This window comes from Hemicordylus capensis, chromosome 6, assembly GCF_027244095.1.
Source record: "Hemicordylus capensis ecotype Gifberg chromosome 6, rHemCap1.1.pri, whole genome shotgun sequence".
In the NCBI taxonomy this organism is placed as follows: domain Eukaryota; kingdom Metazoa; phylum Chordata; class Lepidosauria; order Squamata; family Cordylidae; genus Hemicordylus; species Hemicordylus capensis.
In genome coordinates, this window is record NC_069662.1 from 49,208,327 (window position 1) to 49,234,505 (window position 26,179).

The window sequence follows — 26,179 nt, forward strand, 5'->3', positions numbered from 1 at the left end:
GGGACTGAGGTAAGAGGGTGTGCTGTGTGCATGGCCTCTTACCTCAGTAAAAACCTGAGGGGAAACCCTAGGCTACCCAGCAGGGCAGCATCAGGATCGGCCTCAATCTGGACGCGTCACGCGAGCAGCCCTACCCAGGTAGGGCTGCACAAGCCTAGTTAAGGGCTTCTTGTGTGAACAGCCTTATTATGTTGTACATGCATTCAGGTGTCTACGCATCAACATGGTTTGTGTGAATAAGTGTATCTGTGCTCATTTCAGAAGTGAACCTGGTACAGACCCCTCAAATGCTGGGTACAGATAGGAAGTGTACGGCTGTTCGGGCATTCATAATAATTGAAGAGGGCAGGGGCAAACTCGATGTGTATATTGCCTGTGCATTCACTGCTTGTAGAGATGCTAGCTGTTGGAAAGAAGATAGGATTTGATGTGAGCAAGGAAACATTTGCAAGCTTCCACACACTGCAAAGTCCACAATACAGATCCTGGGAAAGCGGGGTGCATGTGCTTGTGTGGGGGAGAGAAAGAGAAACTAACAAAACGGATTGGCTTGACCTGCACAACACATGCAAGACAGCTTCGTCCTTCTCTCACAGATACGTGTGTAACTTTTCAGCGTGGATCCACCCATTGGTGGAGGTGCCACTGCCTACTCCACTCTCCTTCTCCCTCCCGGAAGAGGCCAATGGGAGAGCGGTCTGCTGCGTTCCTCATTAGCATATTAAAAGGAAAGGCGAGGTTAATGAAGCACTCGTAAAGGGGGGCGAATATGATGATAATAAAAGGAAAGGGGCGGAGCCAGGTTGCTGCTCGTGAAATCAAAGTTGGAGGAAGCGGGTAGAAGAGGCGAGATTGTTTCACGCGCACTGGTCAATGCAGAGCTTGGCGGGGGGAAAAACAGCAACGTGGGGCTTGGGATTTTCTTGCTTTGATCTGCATGCAAGAAGAGGTCGGCAGGGCAAAGTAGACCATCTGCTCCGCATCCAGAAGTATTAGTGGGAATCGCGGCTGGGGTTCGTTTTCTTAATAATTGGGCCATTTCTTTTTCTTCCGTTCCTAAATAGAAAACTGAAGTGGCGGTGGGGGGAATCCTGAAGTCATTTTAATAGAAGACGTCTAAATTAACGAAGAATTCGAGAGGGAAGAAGAAGTTCCAGCGAGAAACCGCCAAGAGGTTGCTTGTTTGGTTTGAAGGCGGGAGCGAAGAGACCCTGACCCAGTCCAGAAAAAGTGTCCAGCAATTCCGTCTCCGGCTCTCGTGCCCAGACTGAATTGCCCGAGGACCATCATGACTGAAATAACGGAGAAGGAAAATGACCCTCAGCACAGCTCGGCTCCACAACAGACTCCGGGCACCGTGCCCAGCCTCCAGGAAACAAAGGTAATGATTTCCATGCCCTTCTTTTACAAAATGTTATTATTTATTTATAGGGGATCCATTAGCGCACTTGCTGGCGCCATCTCCTCTTCAGTGTAAGGATCGCCTTTCTCGGAACTGTGTTACAGGACTGGGTGGATTGTAAACGCTTTGTTGTTGTTGTTGTTGTTGTTGCTTCCACTCCACCCATCCTTGCCGCCTTGGTCTGCAAACGATTCTCCACTAGATCCACTCGTGTGTGTGGCTCTCTCTCCATTCTCGTCTCTAGCGTTAACAATCGGTCATGCTTCCCTTTCCCTGCAGCAGTGAAACCCCCGTTGGTCATGCAAAAGTGTGGCTTCTCCCTCATGGTTTCACACAACTGCAAGATTTGTAGTGGAGCTAAATGGTATTAGCCTTTTGTCGTCTGCGTAGATCACAGTTTGATCTGTCTGCGAACCCTCTTCTGCAGTGCATCTGCTCTCTGCATGTAGTGCTGTGGGGGTAGGATTGTGTGGGATTATCTGGGAATGGGGGGCATTGCTTATGATCAGAGGTGTTGAACTTGATGGACCATCAAGTCCTGTGACTCTGATTTCATTTTCTACATGGTGTGTGGTGGGGGGGAGCATTTAGGTAATGAGATATTACCTAGACATCTGAAATTATCTATATATTTTATAAATGAAATGCATAGGAAAGTATAGGATATGGTGGAGTGGAATATATGAATTGCCTGCTGCCATGCCCTACCTTTAAATCATTTGTTCTAAATATCCTCAGTATTGTTAACTGATGGCATGTTCACTCTGAATGTTTTCCTTTCTCACTTCTCATCTATATTGACCTCAGCATTTTAAAAGGAAAACAGGGCTTTTAAAATCTCCCCTTACATACATATCCATAGGATATGAGCCACTATACAGCTGAGACTTGCATGTTTAAAAAAAAATTGCGGAGGAAAAAATTGCGGAGGAAAAGAAAAGAGGATGTTGCCACTTCTGTGTGTGGGGGGGGTGGGCTTCCAAAAGGTTACTAGCGTGGGAATCATAATAACATCTTAATGACGGGAGGATTTGGAAACCAGCAATTTAGCCTGGCGGGTCTGTGTGTGTGTGTCACTGCAGCAGTGTGACTTATTAGCACATGCTTTAATTGCAGGCTTTGCTATTATAATAGTTGTGTTCTTTAGCAGCTGAAAGCCCAGAGGCAAGAGTGCCTTGGGATCACATTGGGGAGGGGAGGGGTAGAGAAGAAAGGGAACAGGAATGATTTTGCTAAAGGGTGGTTCTTTTTCTTCATCTTCCCCAAGCCACACACATACATAAGAATTGCCTCACTGGATCAGAGTAAGGTGCATCTAGTCCAGAATCCAGCCGCAGCCAGTCTGATGCCTCCAGGAAACTTGCAAGCATGGCATGAAAGTAGTAGTGATGGCCTTCTTTTGTTGCTCATCTCTGGCACCTGGTGTTTGGAGATATACTGCCTCTGAACAGAGAGGCTCCATTAACCGTCATAGCTAAAAAGCCTATGCTCCATGAAAAGTGTTTGTGATTTGGGTTTTTTTTCTAAAACTGAAGAGACTTAAGAACTGAAGGGAACACCCAGTCTTCACTTGCTGAACAACGTGCCAGGATTTGACTTGCTTAGAGTTGCTCAGTCAGTTGTGATGGCCTCCTTCTCTGCTTTTTCATTATTGTGGTTCATGTGGAAAGGCATTCTGCACATGTCCAGGGAACTGTTCTCTCCTCTGTGGCAATTCTGAACTCTGATATTGAAAAACAGATTCGGGGCTTTGCCCTGGAGAGTGATGGCTGAAATGAAGTCCCATGTACACCTCCCCCAAAGTCAGATTAGGGAGATAATTGCTACTCCCAGATGTTGAACGATTTCACACCAGATGAAAGAACTGATGCATGGGTGGGCAAGAATGGTGTAAATCTGCAGGTATATTCCAGACCCCCATGTGATTTGTGCAAAATGTGACTTGTGATTTAAGAAAAAGGACATATCTTGTTCTTTATTATTGTAAGGGAGTTCTGCCTTCCTCCTCAATTTGATAAAAAGGTATGCATGAGCTGAAGTGGGGGAGGAGACAGTGCGAATATGCTAAGATTTTTTTGTCTGCTTTGATGTCAGCATCTCTGCTGACGTCAGCTCTGTGACGCTGGCAGTTAATTCATCTAGTATCTTGAGTGAGCTTAAAATTGAGGGAGGAGAGCTTTTAAGACTGCAGCGCTGCGGTTCTGCCCTTGCCAAGTTCTCCTTACACACACGCACACACACTCACTCGGTTGTCACACGCAGCCATTCCAGAACGTGTAGCTAGCTGGCTACTTGACGCTGCAGTTCACTTGTCTGGAAGTTATGTGGGGTTGTGGGGGGGGGAGAGAGACACAGTGTTCTGTGGGTTCCTTGAGTGGGTGAGATATTCCCAGATGGCTCTGAAGTCTGGCCATGGGGTGGCTGTTCTTTCCCGTGTTAATAATAATTTGTCATTAACTTATTAATTTGCAAACCTTGATCTTGCTCACTGCTGCTCCTGTAGAAACGCCTGTGAGGTAGTTCACTGTTGTTTAGTTTAAGAGATTGGGAGAAACAAAAGTCCACTTTAAACATCAAGTAGAAGCAGTTGCCGAAGCCGGTCCTGGATCATCCCGCTTCAGACTTTCTGTGAGGGAAGGTGTTGTGTGCTTGAATGCTCCCCTATTAAGTGGGGGCAGGGAACTCCATGCACACAAGAGACGGGTTCAGCCTAGCCTTCTTTCCAACATGCTATTTTTCTCTGAGCAAGGAGGTTTTGCTTGATATGGGTTGGGATTTGTGAAGTTTCTTTCTTTTTGTGAGGGAGCATTTAAACATGCAGCTCCTCTGCTTGCAGCCATAGGAATTTTCCTAGTTGGAAAAGCTTTCCCACTTGGTTCTGCTGGATATATAAATTGGTCCTGAGGGCTAGAGAGAGACTTAAACTAGGCACGATTCAGGAGATCTGTGATAGGGCTCTCTTGTGACTTTTAAATTAATAGCAGCTGTGGCAGTGTGGGCTTGGGTTAGGAATCTGATAAGGACCATGGAAACTGGGTAGGGGTGGTTAAAGCCCTGTCCTCCTGTGCCTCGTTTCTGATTAAAATCGTCCTCCCTGCAAGCTACTATTTGCCCCCACAGGAAAAAAGTACAGCTACCATGTGGGTTCCTGTAAGTTGTTCCTTGTGGAGCAGCATGGTGTAGTGGTTAGAGTGCTGGACTAGGACCGGGGAGACCCGAGTTCAAATCCCCCTTCAGCCATGATACTACCTGGGTGACTCTGGGCCAGTCACTTCTCTCTCAGCCTAACCTACTTCACAGGGTTGTTATGAAAGAGAAACTCAAGTATGTAGTACACCGCTCTGGGCTCCTTGGAGGAAGAGCGGGATATAAATGTAATCATCATCATCATCATCTTGCGGGATATGATTTTAATCAGAAAGACATGGGAGGAAGGAGTTAAACAAATCCTTCCTCTAGCCCACAGGCCCTAGTTGGTTCACTTACCCTGAAGATTCTATTGTATATACTGTATATAAAATACATACACACACACACACACACACACACACACACACACACACTCTCTCTCTCTCTCTCTCTCTCTCTCTCTCTCTGTAGGAGATCTTGCATCACCTCTAACTGTTTCCTGACTTGCCCAGGGCCATCATACCTCTTGAACTGAGCTGCATTTTTTAAACAAAGTCCCTCTTTCTCAAATCTGTCCAGTTGTACATTTTTAAAGTTATGCTTTAGGACTCACTGACGCATGCAGTGTACATCATGTGATGCCTCATAATTTGACTACCCAGCACTTGCTGGTGATTGACTGAATGTGTGTACTGCCCTCATTGTAGAAGCACTGTGTTTGAGTCAACATTCAATTTTATGAAAATTCTATCTGTAGTGACTAATCTGTGTTAGGTCATTCACACACGCAAACTATCACTTGATTCTACAGTTGGTGACTGAACAAAGCATGTGTGAACCAGCCTTGAGTTATTTTAAGCATAAGCCTTAAAAGTTTGAATGTGACACATTTTGCAAAATATGCATCATAGAGCTGTTCTTTTCAGAAAGCAGGATGGCTCATGTGCCCTGAGTTGTCTTCATGTGTGAAATGCAGAACCAGCCAAAAACATTTTTCTGCCTTGAACAGCACACTCAGGTCTGTTCCAGGATCCCCTGATGCTTAATTGGCACCTCCGGAAACATTGCCACCCCAAGCAGGTACTTGGGTGCAGAGTTCCTTCTCATTTTCTTCATCTGTGTGAAGAATAAATTTTGTTCTGGGCAGCAGTATCAAGGCAGTATCAAGAAGGCACAGGCATTCAGAATGGGGCCTTCCTGATTCTACTTGAGCGGGATCTAAAATTAACTGAGCCGGTATTTAAAAACTTGTGTGTGTGCACACATGTGCATGCCTTAGAGGGAACACTGATTGGGTGGCTTGGACCAATGGCCCAGCCCTGAAGAAACAGCTCTAAAATTTGCCTGCCGTTGGGCAAGTTTGGTGCCAAATATGATTCTTTTTGCTCAGTTGCGTTTCCTCACTCAAGAGTGACTCAAGTATTATAGCACCCGAGGCAAGGAACTAAATACTGCCTTATCCAACAGCCCCCTTTCAAAAATGACCCTTGTAAGCTTTGAAAGTGGCATCTGGGGCAGGAAGGAAGGAAGGTTGCCAGCAACTTCCTTTTCTCTTCTTGAGTTTCTTGCAGGCTATGCCAGGAGTGTGAGGAGAGGCACTCCTAACCGGTCCCAAAGAGCTGCTCGGATGGTGGCAGGGGGCATTTTGCTGCTCTGCTGCTGCTGCTGCCCCAATGATCAGTTGCCTGAGGCAACCATCTCACCTTGCCTCACGAAAAGTCCACCACTGAACTTGGATGCAGAACATGTAGACACATCATCTGCTGAATGGAGAGACAGTATGGACAGGGGACCATGTTTCCTGACAGGGAAATCAGGTTCTTCTTTTCCTGATGTTGCCACTCAATCCTTGTTTCCCTTATTTCAAGGACCACCACACCGCCACAATTGTTGCTTCTGTCAACAGCTTTTGTTCCAGAAGTTAGGGATCAGAGGTTGAGAATTCTGAAGGCTTCTGTGGCTGGAAGTGACTTGAAACTTGGGTTTCTCTAGCTCCATAAAGAATCCAGCCCTGCTAGCATTTTCATAGCTCTTTGCAAATGAAAGCACTTTGCCATCCACATTATTGGCTGTTGCCCTCACAAGCAACCCTGTGTGTCTGGATTGTATTAATCATGTTTGAATGGTTGTTATTGTCTCAGTTGCTGCCCAGGAGAGGTTTGCAGCTTGCTGGATGGCAGTGTACATCTGGGATGCTCTTGTTTCCATTGATTATTTCAATAATTCTCTTCCACTACTAATTTGGTTCATTCCTGGAATTGTGAATTGCTCCAATATAGGCATCACGCTTCCTTAGTGGCAACTTAACCAAATTCAAGGCCGATTCAGATGATGAAGCCCATGTGATTTTCCTTCTGTTACCTGCATCTTGCATCATGATTGAAAGTGTTCCTGCCATATTTCAGAGTAGCTCTTTTTCAGTGAAAGGCCACATCATTGGTCTGTTCTTGCTCAATCACTTCATCTCACAATTGCTCATTTGTGTGAAAATAAGTACAGCCTGATCCAAGACTTGAGATTTTCTCCCATCCGACCACAGAGTATGAAGGAAGGGCAGTCTCTTTTTGAGGGATGCCCCTTTATTGTATGACTTGTGCTTTCTCACTGGGGGGCCTTTCCCCATACCACTTAAAATATTTCCCCCCAACAATACATGCATATTTGTAACTTACTGTTCCATGCATTCCTGTTGTGGGATGTTGCATGTTCACAACACTCAAAACATAATATTTTATACTTTGTGGGGAAATGCTGTTCTCCCGCTCCTGACTGCCCCCCCGCCCCCATGGTATTGTTTTCCTCTTGTGATTGGCAGGAAGTAAGGAAGTATATGCCCCAAGGGATACAGAAGCTTCCTAGCTTGCTGTGTGTGTGTGTGTGAATCAGCCCAAAGTGGCTATTCAGTGGCCACAGAGCCTTTTCAAGTCTATCTAGCCAAATGAAAAATGGTTCTGAAAGGAGTGAAAGTACAGGCTAGAAAAAATGTGAGGTTTTGAACTGGATCCTGGATCCCATCCACACATTACTTTTTAAAGCTGTAGTACAAAAATGTCTAGAGGTGAAAGGCAAAAGAAAATGGAATAGAAGAAGCTGTGTCTTGGGGGGGGGTGAAATCTGCTTCACAGATTTTTTTTCTATCTGTGTTTGTGGGTTCAGGACCTACAAACTGTTTCTGCCACTCCATTCTCAGGGGCTAAAGAGAATATAGAGTTGACCTTCTGCCTTAGAATACCAGACTGGAGAGGGAGGACGAGGCTGGCTAACGGGTGCCTTGTGTCTGATTTCTGCAACCAAAAGATGCCATGGCTGGTATAACTAGGACCTCTGCCTCCCCCCACCACTTCCATCTTATGCGGGGTAAGGCACCATGCATGTGCTCGGAGGCTCTGCCTTTTTCTGCTGCTTTTCGACTGGGAGCAAGATTGGCCCAAGAGTAGACATTTGGGTGCCTTGGATGGAAAATCCGATTAATTAACATGGGGGCTCAAAATGTACCAGGAGGAAGTTCTTCCAGGGGGCCGCCTTGGAAGGAATGGGAGCAAGGGGCTCTTGCATTGTTCCTGTTCCTTTCAGTGAGACCTGCACAGGGGAACTTGCTGCGAGAATGTGCCCTCATCGGTGGATCAGGTGAGTCTGTCTCCCACTTGGTTGCCCTTAATAGAGCCAAACACCTTCGCCTCGGGTGGCTACCTCACTTTAAGCTCATGAGAGGACTCCTTCTGCCTGAGACTTAGCTCAAATTAAGACCCTCTCTCAATTTAGCACCTAATGGCACAGCAGAGAAGTGTCTTGACTAGCAAGTCAGAGGTTGTCGGTTCAAATCCCCGCTGGTATGTTCCCCAGACTATGGGAAATGCCTATATTGGGCAGCAGCGATATAGGAAGATGCTGAAAGGCATCATGTCATACTGTGTGGGAGATGGCAATGGGAATCCCCTCCTGTATTCTACCAAAGACAACCACAGGGCTCTGTGGGCTCCAGGAGTTGACGCTGACTCGATGGCACACTTTACTCAAATTTAGCACAAATAGCCCCCACCTCTACAGGATTTCTTGGAATACCTCTTGTGGCCGTCATGCCACTCTTTATTTCTGGGTTCCTCACAGTGTTCCCTCTAATTTTTTTCATCTGTGCACAGAATGAGTTTTGATCTGGGTGGCAGTATGAAGGCAGTGTTTCCGCACATGCATTTAAAATGGGGCCTTCCTAATTCAAACTGAGCAGGATCTAAAATTAAATGAGCGGACATAAAAAAAACCTTGTATGCACATGGGCACGCCTTAGAGCAGGGTTGCACAACTCAAATGCCCTGGTGGGCCGGAACTATCCACAACTTGGCGTGCAGGGGCCGAGGTCAAATTTTTAGCACATTATTACATGAAATATTATTATTTACTTGTGGATCTGTTCCCCTTGTCAGTGGACCCATAGTTCTAACCAAGGATCGTGGCCAGAGAATAGGTCCTGTCCCTGCTCAATCAGTGGGGCCCCTAAAGTGCATGCCATCCCCAAACAAATGCCAAGTCTCCCTACATTGTTGTTTTCAGGCTGCAATCCTAGGCATGCTTACATGGGACTAAGCCTCACACCATGGAGCATATTTCTGATAAAGCATGCACAGGATGGCACTATGGCAGTTTTCAGCTCCTGTGTTGCTGGGGGTCAGTAAAATGGTCCTTGTGGGCTGAATCCGGCCCCCGGGCCTTATGTTGTGCAGTCCTACCTTAGAGGGAACATTGGTCCTTCATAAACTGCATATCTTTCAACATCTTACAGATGAAAATAGGGTCACTCCTATGCACTTATGTCACCTTAAGTGGCGCAGTGGGGAAATGCTTGACAAGCAAGCAGAAGGTTGCCGGTTTGAATCCCCACTGGTACTGTATTGGGCAGCAGCGATATAGGAAGATGCTGAAAGGCATCATTTCATACTGTGTGGGAGGAGGCAATGGTAATCCACTCCTGTATTCTACCAAAGAAAACCACAGGGCTCTGTGGGTGCCAGAAGTTGAAATCGACTTGATGGCACACTTACCTATGCACTTATTTTTATTTTATTTATATACCACTTTTCAACCAAAAAAAGTTATCAAAGTGGTTTACATAAAATAAAAATAAGAATATAGTTTCTGGTCCTCAAAGGGCTCACAGTCTAAAAAGAAATACATAGTGTGCTGGGTTTGGACAAGGCCAGTTGCTCTCCCCATGCTAAATATAACCAACCACCCCACCCCCCCATTCTCACACACAAGGATCAGTGCCTCCATTTATCTAATAAGATTTTATTAGGTGAAATGCAGGGCATAATTAAAAAATAAATAAATGAGACTCTTCTTTGCCTTCTGTATTCTGAGCAGTGCTCGAATAATGAGGGTAGGGGCCTGAGGAGATTTGTCCCCCTCAGCTACTGCTTTAAAAGGTTGCAGAGTGAGGGAACATGCTTTGATTAAAACTCAAGGAGTCAAGTCTGGGACTTTTAAGGGCCTCTTTCCTCCCCACCCCCTCATAATTAGAGTACTGATGCTGAATTCATTTCCTCTGCAATAGTCTGTCTTGCATCGGCCTCTGAAGCAGAATTGTGTTAGTAAACGGACTAGAAGGGTTAATTGTACATTATTCTGTAACGTATATTTTGTTTTGGGAGGCAGGTGGGCAAGAACATTTCTTAAAGAAAAACACTACTACTACTACTACTACTACTACTGTAACTTAATGCGTAACAGAACATTTACAGCCACAAATGAATCTGGTTGTGCTTATGACTGAGAGAGATGCGGCTCAAACGCATTCAGCAGCGCTGTCTGTCTGGATAGGTAGTCATAGGGAGAGGGAGTGAAAGGGAAGCAGCACGAGCTGGCATTTGGTGTTCCTACGTGCAGTAAAACCAAGAGGCATCTGTCCCTCACCCTGCCCTTAGAGATTTAACTTCCAGAGGGAGGGGACCAGGGGCGTAGCTATAATTGAACGAAAGGGTTCAAAGAACGCAGGCCCCCAGCTCCAGAGGGCCCTCCAGCTGCATCCCTCCCTATTTTCTTCATTATCTCCCTCAGTCTGGGGGTCCTCCAGAAAGAGGGGTGAACACAGCCCCCTCTCCCCTAGCTACGTTCCTGGAGGGGACTAGGCATACCTGAGCACTGCAAACCTCTAGTGCTCGAATGTGCACACAGCATCCCCACCACCACCACCAAGCATCACCTGCATCTCTCCAAAAGGCAAAAGGGGCATGTTTTATTGTCGACAGGGGAGATGGCCATGGTAAACCCCTCCTGAGGTCTACCAAAGACAACCACAGGGCTCTGTAGTTGCCAGAAATCGACACCAACTTGACGGCACACTTTCTTTTTACTGGAAAAGAGGGACCTTCCCTGTAGATAAAGGCATATGAACTGGGATGTATGAAACTGTTCCTGCTGCCAAACCAGCCTGTGTTTGGATTCTGCCTTTCAAGGCTAATAATTGCCGTGAACAATAACTAACCACGAATGCCCTTCCTCTTCCCCTGTTTCCATGGCTTTTTTCCCTTTTTAAGACCTTTCCTTCACCCAGCGGGCACTTAGCAGGCAGCCTGGCTTGGGTTCGGGTTGCAGCTCCTTCTAAGGGAGCCTTGTAGAAAGGGATGGCCAAAGAGGCCAAGGGGAGTGGAAAGGGAGGCCACCACTAATCACCCTGAAGCGTCCGACCCCAGGTGGTGGGGAGACGGAAGAGATTTCTGAGGCTTAGCCCTTCTCAGGAGGTGATGGCTCAGTCTGTCGAATTCTAATAGAGTTTTCTAGCCAGCCTAGTTAGTTTCATTGTTATATCTGTAGAGATTTCCTCTGGGCTGCCTTTTTAAAAAGGGTGTCTCTTTTTTTTTTTTTTTTAAGGGGACACACACATGCAAATCATTTTCTGCCTTCTTTGATTGATCCAATTTAAGGCCAAGGTGTCGTTGTGGGAAAATGCATCGTACATCAAATTTCGGTATGTTTATGATGCGTAAGGAAAAATCTTTCTGTGGCCTTTACTGCAGCCCCTATAGCAATACAAAGAGTCAAACAGAACAGGCACAAGTTGTTTCTGCTGATTTGCAGAATTCCCTCCCGCCCTGGTGACTGGAAGCCGATTTATAAATGAAAACCTTTTAAAATTTGGTATTCTACCCTTTACTCTGAAAACCCAAACCCCCACATCTCAGGCTGACTGGATTGCTCTGTAGTGTTGTTGTTGTTGTTGTTGTTTGTTCAGTTTCTATACCACCCTTCCAAAAATGGCTCAGGGCGGTTTACACAGATAAATAACAAATAAATATGATGGATCTCTGTCCCCAAAAGGCTCACAATCGGAAAAGAAACATGAAATAGACACCAGCCACCGTCACTGGAGGTACTGTGCTGGGAGTGGATAGGGCCGGTTACTCTCCCCCTGCTAAAGAAAGAGAATCACCACATTAAAAGGTGCCTCTTTGCCAAGTTAGCAGGGGTTGATGGAAATACACTTTGTTCATGGTCAGAAGAACTCTCTTATTAGGAAGCTACCTTCTACTGAGTCAAAGATCACTGGTCTGTGGAGACCAGTTTGGCTTCCTCTGACTGGCAGAGGGCAGCTCTCTGAGATGTCATGTAGAAGCATTTCTCAGCCCCGCTGCCTAAGAACCTTCAGATGGAGGTTGCAAGGATGGGGCCTTCTGCATGCAGAGCGCTTGCTGTGCTTGGGGCCCGTTCCAGATCGGAAGGCGCTCTTTGCAAAGTACCTTCTGTGCCCCACCTAAGGATGGTGGTGGGGTTCGCTTTGCATTAAGAGGGAGGGGTGTTCAGTTGCTTTAGGTGGCAGCAGCAATGCTGCCCTTCTGTGTCCCCTTGTCTCTCCTCCCATCCCTTCTGTAGGCTCACCTTCTTGGCACCAGCAAAGGGATGTCATGCTTCACTGCTGCCTCCTTTCCTTCCATCTATCCCATCCAGAACTGAAAGATTTCCCTAAAGGACCTCTGCACAAATGAGTCATGAAGAAAGGCCAGTGGCTGCAAAACAGTCACTGGGCCTAGATGCATGGGTAGGTGTCTGAGTGGAAGTGCTATCCCTTTCATTGTCCTTGCTGCAGCCTCTTCCTCCTCCCCGCACGCACACACACCGCCCATTGCAGGAGAAAGTGTTTATTTATTTATTTATTTGTTTGTTTATTTATTTATTACATTTATATCCCATTCTTCCTCCGAGGAGCTCAGAGCGGTGTACATGCCTTAGGCTGAGAGAGACATGACTGGCCCAGAGTCACCCAGTGAGTTTCATGGTTGAATGGGGATCCGAACTCGAGTTTTTCCGGTCCTAGTCCAGCACTCTAACCACTACGCTATGCTGGCTCTAGTAACAGCAACAGAGACTTCCTCCCTGGGGAACTGCAGTGGGACAGTGTGTGCGCGCAGTGACTGTTCTGCTTTCTATGGCCAGGCTGTGATCCTGCAAAGCGAAAAGGCTCGCGAGTGTTTGGGCAAACTAGCTATGGTTGGAGTGGGGTGCCTGGCAGGCATTCACTAGCAGAGAGGTTATCTGTGTGTGAAGGTTGATGGCCACTTGGGCCTCCATTTAAGCACACCCCTTTCTCAGGACTGGTAAGAAAGGGCTACGGGGTCAGCAGGGAGGAAGAAGAAGCTTTGAAAAGCTTGCCTCCCTGCAGACGATCCTTGTTGAGAGTCTGGCTGTGGAGATTACTCACCCAGACATGCAGCTCCCTCCTCGTGCAGCGTGGAGACTGGGGTGCTGGGAGGCGTCACCCCACCCCCAGAACCCCCATAATCCTCCGTTCCCCGAAGCTGGCTAGGAGCCCTGCAGTCTGCAAGCAGCCGGGAGCTGGCAGACAATTACAAAAATGGGTTTAAGAGAGCGCTTTCTCTCTTACCCTCTTTTAGGAGGGTGGCTGGCTTGGCGGGTTTGCCACTGAGATGCCGCCAGGATCAGGCCCAATCCTGGCGATTCTCACGCACAGGCAGGACCAGGGTTGGCTTTGTTAGCCCGGTTTTGCCTGCGCGTGAGAACAGATCTTCTGACTCCTGTGTGGCAGAGACGTTGTGGCTGTCTGTTGAGCGAGGACAACAAGGTTAGCCAATGCAGTTTAGCATAATTAGTAATACAGAAGAAGGGAGATAGAGACCTGGGGGCAGGGGGGTGGGCATTGGCAGCTATCAGACTTGGAGGCGTGGTATTCTTTCCAACCCACCACCACGTTTGCTTACCTGTTTGGGGTAGATTGTCCTGACACACCTAATTGGGGTAGTGGAGTAGATGTTGTTGGGTGTTTGTGGCATCCTGAGAGAGAGTAACTGTTAGGGTTCTCAGAAGACAAAAAGGCCTCTTATTGTCTGTGTCCTGTTCGTGCAAAGTGACCTTTATCCATAGTGGCCATCACCACACTTCCCTCTGATGTGCTTTACTGTAAGTGTGTATGGCATGAGGCCAGAAAAATATAGCCCCGTACTGTGAGCCTTAGAATTAGAGTTGTGTCTACCTATCAGGGGTTTATATGCTGGTGTGGGTGTGTTTTCAATTGGATGCCGAGTTAAACGCAATTCAGACATTATACTCGTACATGTGTTTGTGTGGATGACTGTACCTGTGTTCATTTTGAAAGTGAACCTGGATGCAGGCCCTTCAAATGTATGGTACAGATAGGAAGTGTACTTCTGTATCTGTGTTCAACATGACATGTCAATGACTATACCAATGTACAGATCTGAAAGTGTGTATGCTATATACCCATATGAGTGCTGAACATACTGTGTGAATGGGCCTTTAGTCTGAATGCTATACTCTGTATAGCACTTTTTCAATTTTAAATTGTAGTAATGTTTTAACCTTTTAACTTGTTCTTTATTTTTTTGTTGTAAACTGCCCAGAAACTTGCGTTTTGGGCAGTATACAAATACGAATAACAACAACAACAATAATTTAAAAAAATATTGGGGCAAAGTGGGAACAGCAGGAAGAAATGGGAGAGCAATCTATTCTACCATGGAGGTCTATCAGTGGCTACTAGTCTGATGGCTATAGGCCACCTCCAGCCGCAGAGGCATGATGCCTCTAAATACCAGTTGCAGGTGAGCAACAGCAAGAGGGAGGGCATGCCCTCACCTCTTCCTTGTGGGCTTCCAGAGGCATCTGGTGGGCCACTGTGTGAAACAGGATACTGGACCTGATAGGCCTTGGGCCTATCCAACAGGGCTGTTCTTATGTTCTTATCTCTCCATTGAGTTCAGTGGGAGATTAGAAATGTTCCCAATCTCTTGAAGCCAGCATAATATTGAGCTGGTGTAGGGCCTGGGAGTAGGACTTGGGGAGAACAAGGTTTGGTGTAAGTCCACTCTACACATGTGAATGACACATGACACACCCACAACATGCCCACAGCTCTGCCCTGTTTTGGGCCCGCTGCCTGTGGAGCTGCAGAGTGGGGTACGCAATGAAACAGTCCCTCACTGTATCTGTGGGAGGTAACACCAGCTTAGGGCTGCTAGCAGGGGCTGTAGCTCAAGATCCACTGATGTAGGGGGCTTCTGTCAAATAATTATGGTGTGGCTGGAGTATAGAATTGATCCCTAAATTTAGGTTACCTTGCTTTGCAGACGAATGCAACAAGAAAGCAGTAATCTGAAATTCTGCAACTGTGCCAATTATGTTAGAAATAATATTGATGCAAACCTGGTTTACATTTTTGTTTGCTTGCTTGTCGTTGACACTCAAGCTTCTCAGTTTGCAAATGAAGGGACTTGAGACGAAAATAAACAAATAGGCATTAAAACATCACTTCTTGACATCCCTCTACTTTCTCCTACTACATTCACTTACGAATGATTGCAAACGTGAGTAAGGTGAAAATGAAGCCCTGAAGGGAAAGACAGCCAGAGGGATGGGTGAGGCATGAGAGCAAGCCGGGGGTGGGGTGGAGCTAGAGAAAGAGGGGAATGGGGTGGAGGGGTAGAGAGAGAGAGCCCAAAGAGTGGGAGGGGGGGAGAGAGAGAGGGACTATGGAATATTTTGGAGGACGGGTGAGTAGAAAAGCTGGAACAAAGAAGTGAGGATGGGGAGTGGAAATAGATGGATGTTGAGATGGATGCTGAGAGTGGAAATAGATGCTGGGATGTGTCTCTGCCTCCCAATATTCACCTCCCCTGCCTGAGAAATTTTAAGGAGAGTGAATGTAATATAGAAGAAGTTGTTCTAGTAAGAACTAATCTGCCTACTTTCCTTTCTCAAGCTCTACAACTGGACTAACTTTGGTTCAAATTGAGGTCCACAAGTTAGATCTCTTGCGCTTCAAATGTTAATGCGTCCGGTATCTTGGATTGGGGTGGATGACATAATCACAAAATACACCATTGAGGCATCCCTATGTGTCCCTATAGCTGTAGCAAATTTGGTTCAAAATGGTCAAGCGGTTCACAAGTTAGACTAGTTGTGCCTCAAAAGTTTATGCGTCCACCATTTGGTTCAAATTGGTTAGACAGTCCACAGGTTAGCTCAGTTGAGCCTTAAATGTTCATGTGCCTGCCATCTTGGACTGGGGTAGATGGCATCATCACAAACTATGCCATTGAGGTTTCCCCATGTGCCCCTACATCTGTAGCAAATTTGGTTCAAATCGGCTAAGCAGTTCACAGGTTAGCCCACCTGCACCTCAAAAGTTTACACGTCTGCCATTTTGAATAGGAGTGGATGACATCATCACAAACTGTGCCATTGAGGTGCCCCTATGTGTCCCTACAGCTGTACCTGAATTGGTTCGTATTGGTCCAAGCATTGCGAAGTTGATGGCGGCGGGGGTAGAGACACACACATGGACACGCGGAATGCCAGGTGATCTCATAAATCTACTGGAAAATAGGCTAAAAATGCACCAGTTTCCAGCAACATGTCCGTTGCACTGCAGAGTGACCAAGAAAATGAACCTAGGGCCGGGCTATGCAGAATGGCATTTATTTTCAAAGCCTGAGGTCTCTAGGGTCTCCATGGAAGGCTTAGCCACCCCACAACTGGTGCCATCTTGCATGGCCAAACAAAATGAGACATTAGAGAGCCATGGTCAAATCTCCTGTCTCTTTATAAAAAAATTAAAAGCAGCTGGGGGCGGGAGGGAGGAGCAGGGATTGTTGGATCAGGACTATGATACTGGGAAAAGGTTTTCTTCTCTTTTTTTTTTCTTTCTCTGGTTTAAATATCCTCCCACAAACTGATATTTGCCTAGTTAGGGAAAGTATATAGGGCATAACAACCACTAACTCTAGCAGATATATTTAAAATTAAAACTGTACAGAATATTCACCATGTTGAAAAACCAGTGGTTCTCACACTTGTCTAATAATGAGAATAAACAAATGTATATGGACATAATTTTTTAAAAATCTAAAATCTGTTCAGAGCAACCCCCTACCTTGAAGGTCATCAAACTTATCCTGATGACATTCAACTACATGGGAATTTACAAAAACCAGTGATATTTTGGCTTGTGCTAATAATGCCAAAGTAGCCACTTTGGGACGAATTCACTTCCTGCCATTTGCAACAAAAAAGGCTGTTTCCCACAATAAAACCAACAACCCAACTTACCAGACATCCCAGTCACCAAGCCATGTGTGCTCCTTTGGAGAATGTAATGAGAACTCAGACATTTTAGTCCATCCCAGATTATGCTGCAAACTCCTCACATTTAACTGGGACCGACCAGCCAAGTTCAGAACTGTGATTACCACTCCTGTGGTGATATGTACAGTTCTGGGATCAGTGGAAAAAATCCTGAGCTCTCACAACACACTCCATGGGAGCATGCGTAGCTTAGCAATGGATTTGCTGGTAAGTGGGCAGGTCCTCACAATAAACACACAAAGTGTGTGTTTTGTCAGGTGGACCGGTAGTTCCAGGCCTTCAATGGAACAGGAAAGAATTTTATGCCGGGCAGGGCTGGATTTAGCAGCAGGCAACCCAGATGACAGCCTGAGGTACTGCTTCTGGGAGTGCTGGGCATTTAAATTATTCTTAAAACATCTGTAAGATTAGAGGAAGCAAGGGTCTGTGTACACACACACACACACACACACACACACAATGAACAAATATTCACATATACATATTTGCAATATGTAACAAATACTTGTAAATATACAAATATACAGGTCCATGCCTGAAAATTTGCCACTGTATAAGATGAAGCTAATGCATACAGACTGCCTCAAAGAAAAAAAGAGCTCTTGTGAAAGAGCCTACAAAGGCAATACAAAAATAGTGTGGCAGTACTGAATATACTGGAATAGTATTTGGTCTAGTTAGGTTTTGGGGGTTTTTTTAGGTCCTGCTTTTTGTGATCTGTATGCAATAAAACAAAAAAGCAATTAACATTTTTAAAAGCAAACAAAAAGATAATAACAGTTAAAAAAAAAAAAAGATAAAGCAAGCGGAGCCAGAAAAGCAAACTACCTGGCAGAACTAGCTTTGGCACTTAAACCATCCCCCTACCCCTGCCGGCCTCCCGCCGAGCCTCCGGGGCCATTGGCAGCCCAGTTTGGGCTCATTTCAGGCCTTCCCAGGCCTGTTTGGGCCTCTGCGTGTGTGTGGAGGTGCCCCCCCCCCTTTTTTGGCTCTGCACATTTGCACAGGCCATTTGCATCACCATAATAGTAATATTTGATATTTGGTGATTTTACGGGGTTAAAGCAAATAGTTTATCTTTTTAAATTACCTGGTGAGGGAAATTGTATAAAAAAGATTCCAGCATGGTGCCCAACTCCAAAAAAAGCTCCATAAAATGAATCCTTCAGTAGACAATAAATGTTGCAACTTGGAAATGCAGGGTGCATGAGTGAACTTTCTTCCACATTTGGTGGGAATGCCCTTTTGCAGTAACATTGATTTGATATATATGTGGCTCTTTGTCCTCTGTTCCATGGGATTTATAGCTGCATTCACAGGGTCTTTTTAAAATCAGTGTTAATACTCCTGGCAATCTGAAAAACTAATGGTTGGGAAATTATAGAAGCCAAATAAAATCAAAATAACATTGTAAACAAACAATCCATTTAAAAGAGTGGAGAAAAGATTAAAAGAGTTATGTCCATGAACCCTGATCCCCTTCCCATACCCAACATGCAAGAGTGTACCACACAACAATTTCTGAAATCCCACTTTCTTAGCCACTCTTCCCTCCCTGCCACTGATCCCTCCTTCCCTGCCACCGACCCTGCCTGTTTTCCCATTGATCTCCCTCCCTGCCACCATGTCCACCACCTTCTGATCTTGGTAGCTGTTCTTCTTCCTCCTGCAGTTGCTTGTCTCCTTGCCTTTTGAAAAGATGGGGGTGGCGGGCAAGCAAAGCTGTGGGCTATCTGAAAAATTTTGAATTGGATTTCCCCCCCATACAAATTCCCCCTTCATTTGCATAAAATTTATTTTTTCCAGAAACTAAATTACTATACACATTTTCCTGATTCCTTTTTATATAGTAAAAAACCCACCTCTATCATTTGAATTGTATCTCTGTTTTTGAACTGTATCTCTGTTTTTTCTCCAAGTAGTGGAACTGAAATATTTGATGTGCCTGACTAATCACTGAAACAAATAATACTGAAACAAATCCAAAGCTTTATCTGGAATTTTTTAAAAAAAATTATTGGAATACTCAATAAATCAGTAAAACCTATGTACCCTCTTGCACACTTCCTGGGGATAATCACCTGAAAAACACTGATTACAATGTAGTTTATTATGATCATTGATTAGTTTATTTAGTTTATAACTCTATATTATAAAGGGGTATAATTACTCTCTCTATATAAAAGTTTCAAATTTACAGATACAACTTTTAAATCTGTAAACTTGCCTAATATTGCATTGGCATCCATTCCTTGTTACTAATGAATTTTATGAAACAGTGCTGGGCATCTGGATGATGCATTGCACACATGCAGCAGTGCATTCCGGACTACTGCTGCACTGTCACTTGAGTGGCAGAAGGGGTGATTTTCACCTGTCTTCCCTTTCCTCTGAAGTCAACTGTGCATTGCTAAAATATGTCCCTGAGGGTCATGCAGCCTTCAGGGACTTATTTTGGTGGTGCACAGTGAGCTTGAGAGGGAAGAGTAGATTGACAGAAGTCACCCCTTCCCCTGCTGAAGCGGCAGTGCAGAGGTAGTCTGAAACTCACACTGCTGCATGTGCACAATGTTAGCCGGGATGTCAGCCAATGCAATCTGAGAAATTGGGGGGGGGGTGGAATCTAAGTATGGGAAAATTTTCCACCCACATCTTTGGGGCAGGACACTGAGTGGAAGGAAATACATAAAATGAAAGGTGAAATGAGTGGCTGCACAGCGGCAGTAAGGTGGGCCCCCAAGGTTTGTTTCTGGACTCAAGCTGGGAAAACTTTGTCTGCGCCTCGTAGCATGTGTTCTGCCACTGAGTTATAGCCCCTAACAGCAGGGGACACCTGTTCCTTTCATGGCCTCTTTCCCATGAATGTCTAGTTGGTCAACATGGGAAACGGAATACTGGACTTTGACTGGTCCGGCAAGACTCTACTTAGGTTCATATCCTCCATTTCACCAGTACCACAAATGATTTCGAGGCATAGTGGTGGATCGGTTGTGTAAAACTGCAAATGGCGTCTTCTGGTATCTTAGAAGGTTGAAAGCATTGCTTAATGAAAATTAATCCATATTGGCAAGAGTGGTTTCAAACCCACATTGGTATTTGAACATGTGCTAACCTAGTCTTGGCCAAAAGAGCTAAGTTGTGTTGGAGAAATACATGGCATCATCTGTATTTTAAAATCCCATTTGGCTGCAGGTGGCCCTATCCCAAGAAAGCAATTGAACGCTTATTTGTCTGAATAATTGAGGATGGCTTCATTTAAGTGTAAGTTGTTCACATGTCTGAGCAGTGCAGCAGGAGAGTGCTTGGTCTCTAAAGCTGGTCAGGAACTAATTTTGCTAGAGGGCCACTTTGCAGACAGGTGGGCTGTGCCCCAGGTGTGTTTGATTCCCACCGCACTCTAGGGTTGCCAACATTCTGTTGCCCAAATAAGGGACACAAGTTGGGGGCGGGGTGTATGGGGCAGGGCCATCTCAGGGGTGGGGCCACCCATAAAAACCAAGGTGGGTTTCTGGATAAATGTTTATGCAAATAGGGGGAGGGTGGCCAATGGAGTGACTCATCTATGGGGTGGGGGGAGCCGGATTGAGACCTACAGCTCCGCAGCCACCACCAAGAGTGGAGAGCTGGTCTTGTGGTAGCAAGCATGACTTGTCCCCTTAGCTAAGCAGGGTCCTCCCTGGTTGCTTATGAAAAGCAGTCTAGAAGTGTGAGCACTGGAAGATATTCCCCTCAGGGGATGGAGCCGCTCTGGGAAGAGCAGAAGGTTTCAAGTTCCCTCCCTGGCAGCATCTCCAAGATAGGGCTGAGAGAGATTCCTGCCTGCAACCTTGGAGAAGCCGCTGCCAGTCTGTGAAGACAATACTGAGCTAGATAGACCAATGGTCTCACTCAGTATATGGCAGCTTCCTATGTTCCTATGTTGTTCCTCAGAGTGGGCTGAAAATGACCCATGAGACTCATAGGGACACACACACACACACACACACACACACACACACACACACGGGCGGTGCAGTTTCCCACATGCCCTCGGCAAGGCTACTTTTAGCCAGGGTGGTGGGATGTGTCGGTTGCTCCTGCCGCCTGCATGTGCACCCCTCTCCTGGTGTAATAGGCAAAAAGAAAGCAGAGAGACTCTGGGTAAGGGGAAAATGTGAGGCACCCAAACAGAAGCCGCCCGCCCTTTGGGTAGCTCACCTTGTGAGTTGCTCTTCGAGCTGTTTTCCGGGCTGCTGCTGCAAATGCAAGAAATGGGAAGGGTAAGGCGGCGGTGGCCTCTCTCCAGTTAATAGTGGAGCTCTGGCTCATGTGAGCAGCTTCCCAGCAGCAGTATGGAGATTTAACTGGTAGGGGGCAGCCGGCAGGCTGCTCTGCTTACAGCCACTGGTTGGCCACTGCCTGGGCCAGCTTAGCCTTCGGTGCAGTGTACATAGTCTCCCACCTCACCTTTTTATCCTTATAACAACCTATGAAGGCGGGGAGCCAAAATACAGAGGGAATGGTGTCCCGGACAAGACAACCACTTTCCCCCAGAGATCCGGGACTGTTGGCAACCCTACTGCAGCCATTGCTGCCTTCCTGCCATCTTTGACAATTGGTCATCTTCCTTTAGCTCACCATGGAGGAGCTGTGGGCTTTGGGACTGTCACAGCCCTCTACAATTGAGGTGCTTTGGAGGATGAAACAAATGCCAAAAAGGCACTGTATTTAGTATAGAAGAAATTTAGGCTCTGCCCCAGAGAGCTTATGATAGAACATGGCAGCAGAGTATGTATGGTGGGGAAGAGCTCAGGGGCTGGCAAATTAGAGAGTATAGGTGGACAGGAAAGGTGGAGGAGCAGAGCAGGTTGAGAAGAAGGTAGGGTGGTTTGCAGAGTATTCTGAAAGTTTGGGTTTTGATGGAGGAATCTGAGGGAAGTGACCTGATGGGGGGAGAGAGAGAGAGTGTGTGTGTGTGGTGGGTTTAATATCTGGAATAGGGAGAGGCAAAGTACCGAGGTGCAGGGGCGTAGCTAGGGGAAAAGGGGCCCGTGTTCACCCCTCTCTCTGGCAGCCCCTCCCAGTCAGGGAGATAATGGAGAAAATAGGGAGGGGTGGAGCTGAAGGGCCCTCAGGAGCTGGGGGGCCCGGGTCCTTTGAACCCCTTCGCTCGCTCAATTATAGCTACGCCCCTGCCGAGGTGGGAGTGTGGGGCGGGGACAGAGGCATAGCCGATCAGTTTCTGCTGAGCATTTAGAGTGATCAAGCTGGGCCATGAGAGATAGTATGGGGTGAAGAAGCTGAAGAGATTTTAAAGATAACAACGGTTATGAAGCTGATGCAGAAAGGAAGAGGGTGGCTTGATCCTAATGACGGAAGAGAAGGAGGACAAGATGAAGAAGCGTGAGGAGATTTCAACACGAAGGACTAGATGAAACTCAAAGTTACGGCAGAGAGTGATAGGGGGGCTACATATGGACAAGGAAAGGTGTGATGTGATCACAGTGTAGTGGCAGAAATGTGCATTTAGCAGAAGCCTTCTGACTTGACTGGAAAAGGAGACATGAGTTGGAAAGGCAAGCAAAGGGGGAATAGAGAAGCAGAGAACAGACCGAGTCAAGCAGCAGGAGGTGCAAACTGTTAAGTGCAAACCTTGACCACATGGAGAGATGTGTGTGTGGGGGGGAGTAGGGGGATTTTGATGTTGGAGGAGAAGCAGAAAGAGAAGTTAAATGGCCCTGAAGTTGTGCGCTTATGAATCTGGGTTCAAGGCCTGTGTGGGAGATGCAGCCAGGAGGGTGTGGGGTGAGCGCTGCAGGAAATTAAACATCTATAGCTTCATAAACACGGAGGAGGATATTTTTTGGAAAGGCTTGGAGCTGAGTCGCCGATGAGACTTCTGTTTGCCAAGCTGTTTTCACAGTAGCTGGGTTAAAAATAGCTCTGAGGGGCTGGAGCCACGCGTCAAGAAATATTAGGTTTTTTAGCAGCATTTTGGCAGGTTCCTAGGATCCTCACAGAGGGTGTAAAAGGGAGAAATGGCAGCGCCTTCTGTTCAGACAGGAGCCTGGAAGCTCTTCTGCTGGGCATTCACTTCAAAGAATGTGATGTGGGTCGTGGGTCAAAGACAGGATTCCTTCCCTTCAATAGAAATATCAGGATCAGTCGTTCTAAGGTGGGGGTAGTCAGTTTGCCCATATTACTCCCCACCAGTAGACTGTTAATCTTTTGAAGTTGTGTGTAGCATGCAGTATCTTCTGCCAATTCCTGCTTTCTTTTTGTACCACAAAAACTAAGTTTCTAGTCCTCATGGCAGAAAGCACTCAGGCAGTGTTTGCAAAACAAGTTTGTCCTTGCAGGGAGCAGAAATACAAGCCCCTACTTATATATTCCACTTACCACCTTGTGCTGATCCATTATTTCAGTGGCTGTCAATTGGTTTCTAAGCACAATCCAAAGTGCTGGTGCTTAACTTTAAGTTCCTAAATGACCTGGACCCCAAGTATCTGAAGGACTGGATTCTCCTGACCAAGTGGTAGGATCTTTGTTGTAGACTCTCCTTTGGGAACATCTACTTTTTTGAGCTTAGACGAGTGTCAGGGCCTTTTTAGCCATGGCGCCACTTCTGTGGAAAGTGATCCTCATGGAGGCATAAAGATAGCAATATCAGTTGTACTTTCTTTTGGTCTGCTTTTGCTGCTATGTAGTTGTCTGTCTTCACTGTTTTAAAATGTTGTCATTTTCTTATTAGTTGTTAGCTTTTCTGCTGTAGGGTGGGCAATAAATAAAGCACATTGCAGCAAACCAAGCAGGACATTTTAGAGCAGGTGTGACTATGGCCATGCTGCCCAGGACTCTTAACTGGTCAAAGGTGCTCTGCATCAGCCAGGCCCTCAGATTGTGAGTCTGATTCTTCAAGAGGAGTGTAACCCCATCCAGAACGGGTCAAATGCCAATGCTCAGGTCAGACAACTGTATCCTCTCTCTGAATTTGTCTCCTATTTAAAAAAAAAAAATCATGTAAACTAGTGGCCATCCTCATATCTTGTGGCAGTGAATTCCATATGTTCATTAAGTGTTATGTGAATAAGTCCTTTTCTTTTCTTTTCTTTTTTTGCATCAAATTCAGGTCATCCCCAGTGCAGGAGACTTTATTTTGCCTGCACATCCACCATGGCCCAACTCTTCCCACCCCCACCATTCACTTTAAATTCCTGGCCCCTCTCCCTTCACCCTTGTCTTGTGTGTTGGATATGGATTGGCCAGGAATGAAACAGCTTCTGTGTTCTGTTCAGCACCTGGTACACAGTGCAGGCAAAATGTAAGAACAGACGTACAAGAGAATCTGATCCATCAACGGATTTGGAGCTTTGTAGGTTCATACATGGGCCATCATTGGACCCGTTCCAGGCCCCACAGTAGATCCTAGCCTTATTTAGCAAACTTCTTCCTGAGCCAGCAGAATCCAAATCACGCCACTTCCCTTTAAAACGAGGGGGATTCCACACACCCTTTGTCACGGAGGAGATCAGGTCCATACCTGCTCCTCCGGTCGCCGTTTTAAAGGGATGTGGTGCAATTTGGAGTCTGAATCGCGTCTTGTGCATATGCAGAGGGCACATGTATGCTGGCATTGCACGGGGCAGCTAGGGGAGAGCACCGCTAGCGCATGCTGATAGCCGGGGGTGGGGGGAGCGCCACGCTTAAGGAAATGGCAGCAAGCGCTGGAGAAGCAGGTATGGACCTGCTTCCTCCAGGTTAAAGGGGGTGTGGAATCCCCCTGTTTTAAAGGGATGTGGTGTGATTCGGATTCCAGCTCATGTTTCTTGCACATCCCTAGCCGAATCCCCTGGGACCTTGTGAAGTGTTGCAGCTTCCATTAGCATGCCAGGTCCAGGAGCACGGCAGGCAGCGTCTCTCTTGCTCCAATGGCCCTGGCTCATCAGCAGCAATTGGAGCTGAAAGCTTTTAAGCTTAGACCGCAGAGCCAGCTGGGTCCCCCGCTGATGCAGCAAAAAGCCAGCCCCGGTGGGCACACTCACACATATATTCATTCTCTCTCTCTCTCTCTCTTTCTTTACCTCTCTTTCACCTTCTACCTTCCCCACCCACCTTCAAGATTCTCTGCACTGCATATCCCTGTGTTAACTCCCATCCCATTTCCCCATGCCGGGCTTCATTAGATAAAGCCAGGGCTCTGCCTTGTTTTGAAAGTCAGTGCAAAACGGTAATAAAAAATAGGGGTGGTTCTGATCATGGGCCGGGTGCTTACGGTCAGCATCAGGTTGTGGGGGGCAAAGCCCTGTCCTGGGCTTTCATTCCTGGTGGCTGCTGGGCCACAGCGGTTCGGAGAACTTTGAACTGGTTGCTGCCATCTTCTAGCAACACTGGGTGGCACCCACCCCATTGCTGTAGCAGCCACTCAGCTATGGGATGGGTTCATTGCGTGGATGATTAAAAAAAAGAAGCCAGTATGTGATCACTGTAAAGTGCTTCAGCTTACTACTGCCTCAGCTATCCACCAAGTTAGGCATTGTGCAGGACCCTGAAAGTTTTTCACACCTGGCTTTAATTTGCATCTGCTCCAGAATGGAGAGTGTGCGTTCACATTGTTAGAGGTTGTTGATTTTTACCCACAATAGGTAAAACAGCAGAGCACTAAGGAATGAGCACACACTCCAGTTACAGAGTAGGTAGCAGAGGATGGTTGGGATATTGCAGCTATTTAGAGAAAAGACATGGAGATCCTTGTATGACTAAACACTAAATATTTATTGGTTAAATACACTTAGATAGGAAAGACCTATCTCTAATCTAAAGGACTACATAGTGGATAGGTAAGGAGAGAGAGAGATGTTTCCATCTGCTCTCTAGGAGGAAAGGAAGGATTGTGACGCAGCACAGGAAGTGCTGCAGAGTCAGTTCAGGGGTCATAGAGTAGGGACAGATAGGGAGACCCTGACTCACTAACACTACTCCCAACGCCCCTAGTGGTCATTAGGACAGTTGGTGCAAAAGGTCGATGCACTGGAAGTTCATCTCCAACACACATATTGGCCA

The 26,179-nt window shown here is 46.4% G+C and overlaps 1 protein-coding gene across 4 annotated transcripts in view; it reads left to right on the forward strand.

The window, feature by feature from the left end:
- The first annotated feature begins 771 nt into the window (after positions 1 to 771).
- The window catches only part of STAC2 (SH3 and cysteine rich domain 2), a 71,536-nt gene continuing 46,128 nt past the window's right edge, over positions 772 to 26,179 (forward strand). Inside the window, exons 1-2 of one of the 4 annotated variants that reach the window (XM_053263998.1) lie at positions 773 to 949; positions 1,065 to 1,381. In XM_053263998.1, the coding sequence (XP_053119973.1) occupies positions 1,289 to 1,381 (93 nt within the window). In that variant the 5' untranslated portion in view covers positions 773 to 949; positions 1,065 to 1,288. Of the gene's footprint in view, positions 1,382 to 7,447; positions 7,516 to 26,179 lie in introns of those variants that run through there. The other 3 variants (XM_053263999.1, XM_053264000.1, XM_053264001.1) reach the window with 3 other exon arrangements.